This window comes from Leptonotus elevatus, chromosome 3 (assembly GCF_054856555.1).
Source record: "Leptonotus elevatus isolate MCC_2025b chromosome 3, RoL_Lele_1.0, whole genome shotgun sequence".
Classification (NCBI taxonomy): domain Eukaryota; kingdom Metazoa; phylum Chordata; class Actinopteri; order Syngnathiformes; family Syngnathidae; genus Leptonotus; species Leptonotus elevatus.
In genome coordinates this window covers 2,654,609-2,668,667 of record NC_141241.1, presented here as the reverse complement: position 1 = coordinate 2,668,667, position 14,059 = coordinate 2,654,609, and the positions used below count along the sequence as shown (strand labels likewise).

General features: G+C 40.4%; 1 protein-coding gene across 2 annotated transcripts in view; it reads right to left on the bottom strand.

Moving 5' to 3' along the window:
- igf1rb (insulin-like growth factor 1b receptor) overlaps nucleotides 1-14,059 on the bottom strand; it is a 46,825-nt gene that overhangs the window by 19,646 nt on the left and 13,120 nt on the right. For both annotated transcript variants that reach the window (XM_086070568.1, XM_086070565.1), the window contains one exon: nucleotides 12,705-13,262. In XM_086070568.1, the coding sequence (XP_085926694.1) occupies nucleotides 12,705-13,262 (558 nt within the window). The remainder of the gene's footprint in view (nucleotides 1-12,704; nucleotides 13,263-14,059) is intronic.

Sequence of the window (14,059 nt, the reverse complement as noted above, 5' to 3'; positions counted from 1 at the left end):
TCATTAGATTTCAAAAAATGGCAGATACACTGATTATTGGCCCGTCTGATAATCCCCATTAACGACGCCTTAAAATTAAAATTAAGTAAAATTGCTTGCCCTCTGAAGAAAAAAATTCAGAACTCAGAAATAGTAGGAGTACTATAAAGCTAACATTAAGTAAAACGAGTCCGTTTCATTTACTGACTGCAAAGCTATTTTCCCTTTCTTTTTTTTCTTTTTTTAAACTGTCCTATTAGGCTGCGTAGTCATGCAGAATAGAGTATCTGTATACTTTTTCATGCCAGAACAGATTTTCTGTGGAACTGGGGAGTTTGATATACTGCCTATGTGTTTATTTGTACTGTAATGGGGTTTGATTGGAAAATGCAGTTGGGCAGAATGTAAGAGAATAGAAGGTTTGACAGTCATCAAGAATGATCAATGCAAACGGTGCTCACTTCTGAGCTTTATGGCAAAAGCTGCGATTTGGTTTTAATTTTTTTTTTTCACCTTATCATGGAGTGTTGTGTGTAGAAATTATATATATATATATATATATATATATTTTTTTTACTGCAATCAGTTTCGGGTTAAGGGTGTGTAACATAAAAAGCGGGGGGGTTGTGAAAAGTTTCCGAATACAAAACACTGTACAAAGCATGACTGATGCTCTGATTAGCAGAGTGTTTACCTTTTCCATTCATTTGTTAGAGAACGGTGTGGATCAAAAAGGATTCAGTCACAAATGCCTGCCCGGCGGGAAAGTATTCTGGGAACTCCACATCGGTCGCCAGCCAAACAGCGAGAATGTTTCTGGTCCGTTGCATCCAAATTAAGCTATTGTCGCGGACCCTAAATGTACGGCGAAAACAAGCAGACTCTTGGTCCTCGTCGATGGTGGTCTGTGTCTTTCCAATTTGTTCATGCTTGGTTCCCATCCGAGGATGATTCCTGCCTGATGCCGAGCTGAACAAACCTGCCCTGACTAGAACGCTACACGAGAACGTCCGTGTGATCACTACCGCCAATGGTGGTGGTGTTTTCCATTGACTGAGCTGCCCAGGTGATAAACACTAACAGGCCCACAGGGATTCTTTAACTTTCTATATGACCTGGATTGCAAATTAACACTTACCCTCCCTTTTTCCCAAAGAAGAGCCGAGCCATTATATCTTAATTTACAACCGGCGTAATGTCATTTGATACCTTTTCATGAATAGTTTGTGATTATTGATTAAAGATAAGTTGAATGTGGAAAAAATGTACATTAAACCTTTACAGGTGAACCTAATTTGAACGTTTTCAAAATTGTTCAATTAAGTATTTTATGCATAACTTTCTGTTCTACAGCAAGGAGCTAAAAGGTGAAATTTACAACAGGTGTTGTTGAAATTACCACAATTCAACCATTTTTTTTCTGTGTGTATGTGTGTGTGTGGGGGGGGGGGCATTTTGGAAAATGCATGTTGGAAGCTTATCACCTGTTTTTTTTTTAAATAATTTTTTAGATTACATTTTTAATTGATTTATTGTTCCCAATGCATTTTAATGGGTGTCAATTATATGCGGATTCCTACTATTCCCTATCCCCGCAAACAGCGGGGTACCACTTTTTTGCTTTAAGTTTGGCATTAGATGGTAGGCACTAGGCAGTTTAGTTTGGGTTTTTGCAGAATTGGATCGACATGCAGGAAAATCGTAGTACCTCAATAATGTTACAATTTTGAGAGAGTTCACTTTTGTAGGGAAAAAAACACACACACAAAAAATAAGGTCTCGCACTTAATGTTGGTTTGCTGTTCAGCAATCTTGTGCCATCCTTAGTAATGCTAATTTTGGTTTTGGGTTTTTTGCCTCAACGCCAATGTTTAATAGTGCAGTATAAAAATATATATATATTAAAGCGCACATAATTTACACGCATTTTATTTAAAATATCATTTTTGTCATACATCTGGTTAGGAAGTGCGTGGTCCTACGTGGCCTCCCCTAGTATCACTGATAAAAAATTGTGGCCCTTTCCATCGTTTAAGTTGCCCATGACTGGCTTAGAGTGTCATCAGCAGGTTGCAACAGAGATGATAGAGTCACAGAAAGGCAGATAAGTTGATGTCAAAGTCACTGAGCCTAACACATTTATTTAGCCACCCTTTAGTTTGGTCTCTTGACATCCAGAACCGTGACTTAGCTGTAGTCCAATCCCTATTTAATCGTGATGGTTGTCAAGACAATTTGGGAGAATCTTCCCGACTTTGAGCTGTCTGGAAATCGGTCTCAATCAAAATAAATGGGGCCATTTGGTTGTCTTGTCCCATTACTAACACTAAGTTTCCACCAATAGACTGCATTGTCTTGGTCAGATTGGTCCTGTGTAAATATTTTATGGAAGACAACAGCATCTGTAAATCTTGTCTACAGCAATGCTTTTGTTTTTATCTTGGTATCTTGATGTTTGATGACTCCTGGCAAGCCAAACACAAACACACATTCCACTTGACAGTGTGTTACGTCTTTGCTGTCATCTTTATTGCTCGGAGCACTTTGGCGCCGCCGTCTCATGGATGTGACCCGCTCCGACGGACATCCAGATGCCATGTCGTTCATCGGCCGGGTCGGTCATTTCTAGAGCTGCGAATTGACTTTAAATGGAGATCTGCGTCCTAATAATGCTAGTTGGCCCCAGCAGTTAGCAGACACGCTGCTGGCGGCATCAAACATTGAGCTGCCTTAAACACTGACAAACTGTCCGATGCAAACAGAGCCGGCTTTGTGTGGGACTGGAAACAGTAATAAGTGGGCACATTGTGTTTTCTGTCCATCACCAATGCTGTTGCAGTGTTTATGGAGACTGCGCCAGTGCTGTTTATTTTCCCAAATTTGCTTGATTACTGAAACACACAGAGAAGCCAGGGAAATGTGTGGTGATGTCCTTAACAGACCTTAGGGATTTGTACTTGGTTAAGTTTTAGCTCGTTAGCTGGTACGTTTTTGTACTCACCGTTTACTGGAGAGAAGTACTCTATAAGTAAAATCTGGAGGTGCATGGATTACCAGCAAATACAAAAATAAATCAAATAAATCCATAAAGCATTGATGAATAGGACTTCACATGCTCTTTTAATGGTGAACCATTGATACAATTAAATCTGAATCCGCCCACATCCGATTGAGTATGCAAAAATGTGTCTTAATGTAGTGTCGCACATCTGTCTAGGACAACGATTCCCTAATGTGGAACATTTGGGCAAATTCTCAAGTAGCAGGTCGTCAAAATGAGATCTTGAGACATGGAATTTGCCCAAAATGGCTGCATCGATCGGTGCGTTTTTTACTGCCAAGTTTAGAAAAGATGGCGAGCAGTTGAGTTTGCAAACGATGAATCAACAATTACCAGGGGTTCACTGTACTACCGACTGAAATCTCATCACAGTTTATAGAGGTCAAAACTGAACAAGTAACGATAGTTGACATTAAATAATGTTGTTGTTGGTGAGACAATCAAAAAGTGAACACTGAATCCAGGACATCCTCTGTTATCTCCTTGATGTTGATGCCATGCCGCTTGGTGGCTTAATCTTTCCTTGTAATTCCTTGTAGCCAAAGCATTGGAGGTGACAAAGGGAAGCTATTTCACTCAGGCCCGTCTAAACAGAGCCAGCAGTTCACCTTGTGGAACTTGTTTGGAAAACACATTTGTCAGATCAGCTGACACCACTGGATAACCGGGAGACAAAAGACATTCCTGGCATCCCCCAACTGACTGCCCTGGAAAAGACATGACAAATAAAAAGTGTTGTTGTTCCCACCCAGAGCCGGCGGAGAAGCCAGACAATGAAAAAGAGGGTGTGTGAGGTTTTCAAGGAGCAATCACACCATCCAGGTAGTCCTTTATGTTTTAAGATGTCGACTGATACTGTGATATTCCAGTGTAACAGGATGAAGATAATGGCTGAAGGCATCACGATAGTTTGCACACAACTGTTCACATATTATAGTTGCCACATTCAATGCTACTTTGAATCAAAAGCAGAGATACAATGCTGAGGCCACCAAACCGGGCCCGTTAAACACTTTAGCTATGCCTAGAAATTCTGTCCAGAAATATTATAAACAGAAATGGTAATGAAGGGCAGCCTTGGCGGAGTACTGTAAACGGATCCTACCTAACGGGTAGAGATGTTACCCCATACATCCAGAGCACGCAACATGCCTACCCCCCACCCCCAACCTCTGGAAACCATCACCACGCCGGTTTTTAATGCAGTGCCACCTGAGGAAATCAATGTTGGTTTTTGGCTTTGCTGCATACATTCAGATTTCTTCAGATTCTCTCAATCTTTTGATGATATTGACCGTAAATGATGAAATCCCTAAATTCCTTGCAACTGTACGTTGAGAAATGTTGTTCAAAACTGTTGGACTATTTGCTCATCCAGTTGTTCACAAAGTAGTGAAACTCGTCCCATCCTTGCTTGTAAATAACTGAGCCTTGTGGATATGCTCCTTTTTATAATTGTGACACCTGTTTTCAACCCGTTCACATGATCCAAACAGGTGATTTAAAACATTCCTCAACTTTCACAGTCTTGTTCAGTTTTGTTCCTCCTGTCGCAGCTTTTTCACGTGTCACAGGCATCAAATATAAAAAGACTGAATATTTGCACACACAAAAATAATACTATTCATCAATTTGAACATTAAAAAGGATTTGCAAAATTTGACACAACGCCCGAACTTCATTGGAATTGTTGTTGGTACGTACAATGCTGCTGACTATTCTTTGATTGGATTCACACACACATTCACTTTTTTTGTGTTGACACGCTAAAGCAGACTGAACAATCCCTGGAATTTAATGGGAAGGACAGCGGAGCTGGCATATAAGATTCCCGTAAGGCCACAGCAGACCTTGCTGGCAACCTTAAAAGTCATGCTCATGTGCGACTTATCACAACTAGACTTCAAGGCCTGCTTGGAGCCCATCCAGTCGACCTCGTTGGCGCCGATAAAGAGTCTCAATGCTACACATGCAGCTATTGCAATAATTAATGCCAGTATCAACTCTAGAATTGACAACACAGCATAATCAATATCTGAAAATGATGGTATAAATTTAATTTAGAAATAAAGTCATTACAAAATACGGTAGGAAAAAAGAAAAAAAGTCAATGTAAATTCAGGTAAATCAAAATAAATACAATTTAAAAAAAAATCATTATTTCATATCACATTTAAAAAAAACAACCTTAAATGTGCTTCAAGTAGAGACGACATGCAAAAGCACATGGTGTCACCGCTACATACTTTTCTCATTTTATATTTTGTACAACCACAGAACAGAAGGTGAAACTTTAACCATAACCTCTGACAAGACACTCGAGCCAGTCAGAGCTCATCACAATCAGACGGTGTTTCGCGGATCCCAATCAAAGGCCGCATAATTACAGTGGCCCCGTCGCCACAACCAAACCAGCAATGTTCTCTTTCAGGCATTCCACAGATGGGTGTGACTGTTCAATTAAAGTAGCCATGAATGTCCCTGCTTTACACAGCCGACCCTATCATTAGCAGCCCAATCAGCCTCTGTGAACAGGTCGCAGGGATGTGGATTTAAAATACTGTGACAATACTGAAGCATTTTTATATAAAAACTGTGGACAAAGACAAAACCATAAAAATGAGCATTTAGCTGTACTGATGACAACTGGTGGATTATATCAACCGCAGTTACTACACACACTATTAGTTACAGATCAGCATCCTTTACCTAAACCCCTTTTAGACTGCCTGCAAAAGCTACGTTTTTCCAGGTCACTCAATGGCCTACACGTGTACATGCATATACAACAAGCCTTTCCACAGCTTCCACTACAAGACAAGAGAAAATATGTATCACTTCAACAACACTTCCCTTGAAAGCAATTACCACCTTCCTATCAGAAAGTGCTTTGGCCCCATATGGTGTCATCGTGGATACTGCCTGACCAATAATCGGTCTATGCCTACTGCAAAGAAATGCCACAATCCAAATAAATTCAAGAATAGATGAGAAGCAAATTAAATGACATATACCAGTGTGAAAGCCATTACTAAAGCTGGAGCTTTAAGACTCAGGCAAACCACAATGAGAGCCATTATCCACAAATGGAGAAAACATGGAACAGTGGTGAACCTTCCCAGGAGTGGCCATCTTACAGAAATTACCCCAGGAGTTTAGCTATGACTCATCCAGGAGGTCACAAAGGAACCTTGGACAACATCTAAACTGCAGGCCTCCCTTACCTCAGTTAAGGTCCGTTTTCGTGATTTAACAAGAAGGAAAAGCCTGAGCAAAAATGGCATCCATGGGAAAGTTCCAAGGTGAAAACCACTGTTGAACAATAAGAAAACATAAAGGCTCACAATGCATGTATACTGCAACATGGATGGATGGATGATTGTCTGCTAAATCCAAGCAGGAAAGAAAGTGTGAACTGTGCCAAAACATGCAGAATGAGCAGCACAGTGTACAAGGAGTTGAATGAGAATGTGTGATAAAGTTAATTTTTAATTCTATCCAATTATATCATTGCTGTACCTTTTTTATAAAGTATGATATTATAGAGTGTGGCGGTATGGTGGTCTACATATGCCTCCTCACTGTAAAGAGGCAGTGGGTTCAAATCCAGGCTGTTTGTGGACCCCCACCCCCACCAATTAATATTTTAATTAACTAAAAATTACAATCAAATGATTTAAATGTAATAAATTTGGTATTTTTTTCTTTTTAATTTGTGCATTCAAGTGTATTGTACTTAAAAAGTTAAATACAACAGAAGTGTATGTCCACAGTTATTCTTTCATGCACCACTAGAGGGCGACCACAACCCATTAAGGATATTACTACTACACTTGGAGAATCACTGAACACTCGAACTGTCCAGAGGTGTGACTGTCTCTCACGCTTCAGCACACCGGTAACCTAGGTGACGATAAGCGGTACACGGGTGGATGATGGATAATTTTCAGGGTGTTCGTTTTCTCGTGCTACATTTTTGGTGATGTTTTATGGGGGCCCAGAACAGAGTAATGGCAGTTCCATGCATTTCAGTGGGGAGAGGGAAAAGATGCTTTGATCAAGCATGGTTGAAATTCAAACTCATATCTCAAGGCACCGCTGCATCATACAACATGTTCACAGAAAAGAGAAGCAGCATGTTTATGGTGATCATTGTTCCTTCCCTTACTGTATCTAACCGTGACTGAGCCGTGACCTGAAAACCAAGGTACGAATGAACTCCACCATAATTTTTCAGTATAGCATTACAGCCCTACTAGTATTACAAATAACAAGGACAGTGCCAAACAACAAGCCCAAAAGAGCAACACTGACAAGCAAACGGCGGTAAATGAAGCTAATCGCAGGCTGAGCAACAAGCCGATCCCTCTGTTTTTATGTGTATTCCCTGTGGGCTGAGGTTAAAAATACAAAAAAAAAAAAAGAAGAAAGAAATAAAATCCCTTTCCCGTAAATCCCAGAGGACTTCCTTTGTACTTTAATGATGTGCTTTCATCTCCTCCTGAGATACAAAGCGCCGGAAAGAAGAAAAAGAAGAAGAAAAAAACCACCTCCCATACTTTTTGGGAGGTGTTTACCCCGCATGCATAGACATGGAGCCCACGTCGTGAGATGGGAACCTGCCGAAATGTCTGTAACGTGAGAAAAGACACCAAGACAAATAGGGGACGTAAACACACAAGAATGCCGCCCTCACCACAAAATAGAAAAGAAAGAAAAAACGTTCCCAGAAGAGCAAACACACTTTGAAGCACTGTTTCTTTTTTATACTTGTCATACTTTTATGAATGAGTCCACGTCAAGGAAAACAACACTTGTGCTTTTATGGAGCTGATGAATGGACAACATACTCTGTAAATAGAAATGACTGAGGCACATTCAGACAAGAGAGCTCAGATAAAACCGGAGCAGCAAACAAATGTGCTAAATAACCACCAAATAGGGATACAGGACAAGAATGAGTATCAGTGCTTAGAGTAACAGTACTTGGTAATGCACATACCACATGACCAGCCTGACATACTGGAGGCTTTCCAGGTAGACAGAGCGATTTAAATGACGTGGATGACAACAATTTCAGACTGCAAATGACGCTCTTCAAAATGGCTTATTGACTCCATTTGCGACCACCATCCGGCAAACACCGGGTTTTTGCGAGCCCGGCCGCCGACTGTGCAACATTACTGCTCGAATCCAGCTGAGCCAGCCGCGCTCACGTCATGTGGTCGGGACAAAGGCGGCCGGGCGGCGGGCAACAGGCTGTAGCACGGCAAGTCGAGTAAAGAGAAGTAAACAGTGTGATAAAAACCTCGGTTTCCCCGTCGCCATTCTATTGTATGACTTATAGTATTCGAAATAAGCAGTCTCGCGCTTTTTTTCCTCACTCAATTTATTTTGTAGTTATCACACAGAAGTAATATCAGATTTAATTAAAACAAAAATAATGTTACTCTAAAGTGTTTAATTACTGTATATACATTTAGTGAAACTCATCATGTTTGTATCTTTGAACAGTATTACCAGTAATACAAATAAAATAATACCCCCCAAAAAATCCCAATTGCAATCAATGACTAACTGTTGTACGAACTAATAAACTAATAATCGAACAGCCTAACAAACAAATGTGCAAATTAAAGAAACAAGTGTGACTAATGAACTAACACAAACAAACGAGTGACCAGAATATCAACTGAACAAACGTGCGAACGGACTAACGAATAATAATAATAAATAATAAACCGATGTCCAAATGTTCTAACAAACTACCGGTACCAAAGAAGCATGCAAACGTGTGAATGAGCAAATTTACGTGTGAACTAACTAATGATTAATGAACCAACAAGTGCAAATCTGATAACGAATCGATTAATAGAGTAAAAATATACAAACATGTGAATGGACAACGAAATGTGTTGAGCAAACAAAAAGTATTTATAAATGACCTAACAAAATTAATTAACTAACAAACAAACTAAAGAATTTGCAAATGGACTAATAAACTGTAATTAACAAATGTGCAAACGGACTAAAGCAAATCAAACAAAACTAAAAGATTAATAAAGACTGTTCAATAATTTCCAATTTTTCATTTTGCTAATTAACTTAGTTTATTTCAAGCATGCAAACAAACAAATGCCGAATAACAAATTAAATGATGTGAAAAGGGACTAACAAACTAACACACGTTTAAATAGACCAACTATTGAAAAAACAAACAACAGCACACGAAAACAAACTAAGAAATGAGCCAATTAACACATTAGTCAAGAGTAACTAACAAAAAACTAACTACTGACAAAGTCACAAAATAACATGCAAACAGCAGAAAATTAACAAGCAAATGGATTAACACTGTAAAGATTGGAATGAACAAATAAACTATCCACAAACGGGCTTGCAAACAAAATGACATGCCGATGCACGGAATCAAGCTCACAAACACATTAACGACTAAAAATGTGAACAGACAAACGCGCACACAAACAAATGGCACAATCACAATCACCGTCACATGGTCCTTGATTGCTCCCAGGCCGTCTTTGAAGTTTTGAAGTATGTCGGCCATGAAAAAAAAGAATGACATCTGGGTACAAATGGGCGCTTTCATGGTGCCCAATTAGACATAGCACACAAGCAGGTAGCCACCAGACAACTTCAAACTTCACAGCCTCCTATTAAGCACCAAATTAAAGTTATTTTTTTTCTATTTGTCTTCTTCTTTAGTGCTGGCCCATTTGCCGTGCCAACAGACTCCCTCTGGAGCCCGGCAGACGGCGTCTTCACGGGGTCCTGCTCCACTTCCCCCTACGTTTGGCCCACTTTGCAGTCGGCTGACTAGCAAACAAAAACGCCGTTGCGGCTGCAAGTAGCTCATCTGTAAACTTACAGTTGGCTTTTGATGAACGGCCATGGAGACGCCAGCTGTCTGGATGTAATGCACCACGGGTTACATTAGACACGAAGGCCGGGTACACACAGACAATCGGGCCATTTTTGTCCCGAGTTTGCCCCTTCCCGACAAAGGACGTTAAACGCCCGACGACCTTATGTTTTATAAGATTGTCCTACTATAAGTTATCCGCATGTCTGAGGTGTGTTAAGAGTGGATTTGTCCCAGTAATAGGATGCAAAACGAGTCGGGCTGACAATATTACATTTTAAACGTGTTCAATATTTACGACCAAAAATCTTCACGTGTTTAGGGAAACACTGCGACTCTCGAGGTATCCGACTGTGGACTGTGACAAGAACGGAAGCGCCATGACTGACGATCAAGGACGCACGCGGTTGTGAATGAAACAGAATATGAACTACCCAATGTCGTTTTTGTATATTAGCGGGTTCCCCAGAGGCCTTACAAGTGTTTTCCCAAAGCAAGTTCATTCTTTCCGACATCATTTTACAATGCTCTCGCCTCTGGTCCTCTTCGGAAACATCGGCGTGCCTGTTGTTATTGGTTTTTAGATCCTGTGTGATGATACGAGATTACTACCTCAGAGGATTTGGCTTCAAGATTTCTGGTGGGACACAATCCTAATGTGTGAGGTGCTCTGTGTTGGGATTATCAGAGCAGATCACACACAATACAAACAAAATTGTTGAATACCCGATTTTTTTCCTTTATGTGTGGGGTCTGTCACAGACTTAAAAAAAGAAGAAGATATTTTAAAGATTTGAAAACAGGTGACGCCAGTGTACCAGCAGAAAGTGTCTACTGTGGTTGACAGCTAATTTTTCACTGTCGGACAAACTAATTAACTAACCAACCAACTAACAAATAAGCTAACGGTCTAACAAACTAAGGAGTGAACTGACAACCAAATTGAAAGTAACAAAAGGTGCAAATTGTAAACACAAGACGACTATTATTGCTTATTATAGCATGTTTCATTAACTCTATGTATTGAAACATTTGCATGGGCATGTTTTAACATCAATGTGGCAATAGGACGGTCTCCCATTCACAATATTGCGGCCATATACGATCTCACACGCTGATGTGGAGACGTCAGTGTCTCCATATATCATAAATGATATATTGGGGGTGGAAGGTCTTCAGTCTGTACTGACTGAATGCAAATAAGTGCCCTGTCCACCACCCATGAAACACCAGAGCAACGAACAAATTGCACACCTGCTTGGAGGAAATCTGCCAGTATTTCCATCCAATATAAGCGGTTCGGATAATGGATGGATTACAACAAACAACAAACGCAAGAGCTTTTTTTTTTAAATAAACATGCCGGTATTTTATGTTCAATGAAGGGGATGCATGAACCGAAAAACAGCTCACATCAGCGACCTCTTTAGTCAGTGTCTCAAGCCCTGAAATACACTAAGAAACAAATTAAATAATAATAATAATAATATTAAAAAACGCACACTCTTAAAAACAGTTGGTTAAAAAATAATAATACTAGGGGTCAAAAATTGACCAATCCTCTACTTGGGCCAACTTAATTTAACTGAGTCAAGAAATGGGTCTTTTAGTGGAAAACTAATAAATATTGGTCAGATTCCTTTACTTGGGTCAAAAAAATTGGGTCATTTTGTATAACTCAACCCAGACAGTTGGGTCAAATTGACCCATAAAGTGGATCTTTGGATAATTTTTGATCCACCACTGGGTTACTTTTGACTGTTATTTTGACTCCTATTAATTTTCTTCGGTTTATTTGCATTCTTGACTGTCGTATCGTCTATAATCACCAAGATGGCACTAATAAAACACCACATTATTTTGACTCACAAAGAGTCAAATATTAAATAATGACACCCCCCAAAAAACATATTGTTTGACTGTTGCAACTCTTTAGCTTCTTTCCCCACCTAGCGCCACCTCAGACAAACATCACAGCCCATAGACTCAACATGGCGGAGTTTATAGGCAAAAGATGCATTTATCAGGCGCCTTCCTGTTAAGTTTGACCTCCTTGTGTCTGGGTGATTGTAAGGCAAAATATCGCTGCACAACGGCGATATGAACTCAAGCCTTAGTACAGAAACTACCACCCGAGAAGTCAATTTGGACAACAGTCCTGTATTCCAAACACAAAACAGTCCTCCCAAAGTTAAGCTCTCGTTCATCCATTTAATGCTCCACCTTTGTGTGTGCGACACATTTGCATCCTATGCAAACCTGAGCCTGCTCTGCGACTCTTTCGCGTCGTCACATGACCAAAACATCAACATGCTGAGTCCGCAAGCGAGGCAACTGGTCACCAGGGAAACACTTGAGACACGCACACACATGCACACGCGCCCACGCACACATCCGCTCTTGCCAAACAGCAAAGCAAGTCACTGCGAACGCCGCAGTCATAAAAAGGAAATGAAAAGGCATGTTCATGTGAAGGTGACACTGTCTAATAAACTAACTAACAAACATATGCTAACAAATGGCTAACAACTACACTAAATAAACTGTACTGTAAAAAAAAAAAAAAAAAAAAAAAAACCTTCACACTCAGAACATGTCTGCTGATAGCCAGGAGCAAAGCGATTCACGTAAAAGACTGCAGTCATAAAGACTCAAAGGGCCTCTTCACACAGAAGTGCTTCAATAAAAGCATTTGACTGCTTTTCTATTCCGTGTTGGAGCATCTGAGAACAACAGTAATATAAAAAAAAGATGGCCGCAGCTTCAATTTGTCCGTCTTACCTTTCTGGCAGTGGTTGGAGTTCCAGCAGCGGAAGTTGTAGTTGTTGTTGAACATGGTCTTGCGGCACTGCTGGTTTTTCTCCATGATGCCCGGGCACACGTCGCTGCACTCTTTGGACTGCTTGTTCCCAGCGATGAAGTTGTTGAACTCGGCATCCATGATAAGCGACCAGTCCACCGATTCCAGGTAGCACAGCTCCGGGTTCTTCTCGATGCGGATGGCGCCGCGGGTGATATTGCGTAGGTTGTACAGGCCGATGTCCTTCAGGCTGGTCATCTCGAAGATGACCAGGGCGTAGTTGTAGAACAGGTTGCGGCCGCGGATCACGGCCAGGTTGGGAAACATTGTGCTCAGGCTGTCCAGGCCGGAGACCCGGAACAGCAGCAGGTAGTCCGTGATCATGGTCAGCTTGGGGAAGCTGAGCGCGCGGAAGACATCTTGGTTGTTGTTCTTGTCGCCGATGAGGAGGATCTGCAAGTAGCCCTCCACCACCGTGCAGTTCTCCAGGCGTCGGAATTCGCTGATGTCGTTGCCGATGTCGATGCTTGGGCCGCAAACTGCAGGTGGAGAAATTTTTAAAAAGACCATCAATTTACAGTGGATTTGGGATTCAACCACAAGGCTTTTATGTCCTATTGAGACGCAAATCATGACAGCATAGAGTCATGGAATCCGGTCCATCTATCGACTGTGACTCAGGCATAAATGCTAACCTCGTTAAATACCCGCAACACTATAATACCGGGTGGACTTAAATATCGCAATATTAAACAGTACAATATTGCATCGTATTATAATTATAAATGTGTGCAGCCCTAAAACAAACTAATTTGTAAACCCAAAAATTAAAACAACAAACTAACTGATTATCAAATTTACTGACAACTATTTTGATAATCGATTAATTTAGACACATTGTTTAACATAAATATTAAATATTCTTGGATTTCTTCAGGCCTCCACGAGAGCGGAATGATTATCTGATTATCTTTGTGTTTATTATGATATGACATTTGCAAATAGCTGAAACAACGACCTTCATTCATTTTCTTACACGTTATGGACAAAACCATTAACTTAACTAAATCAATATAAATTTTTGTTTGCAGATTTTTTGCACTTTTAATTTGAAATAATGTTACATATTTTTTATTAGAGCAATGGACGTTTTAAAATGTTTTAAATCTAATTACTCTAAAAAAGAATACATTTAATTATTAATAAATCAGGGTTTTTCCTGTGTAGAAAATTTAGAGGCGGCCACCTCCACCTAATTTGCTCACCGCCTCCAGCCTGAGCCACTGATATCGCTCAACACAATGCTCCAGCTGTGTTGATTCAGCTCGGCAGCAAC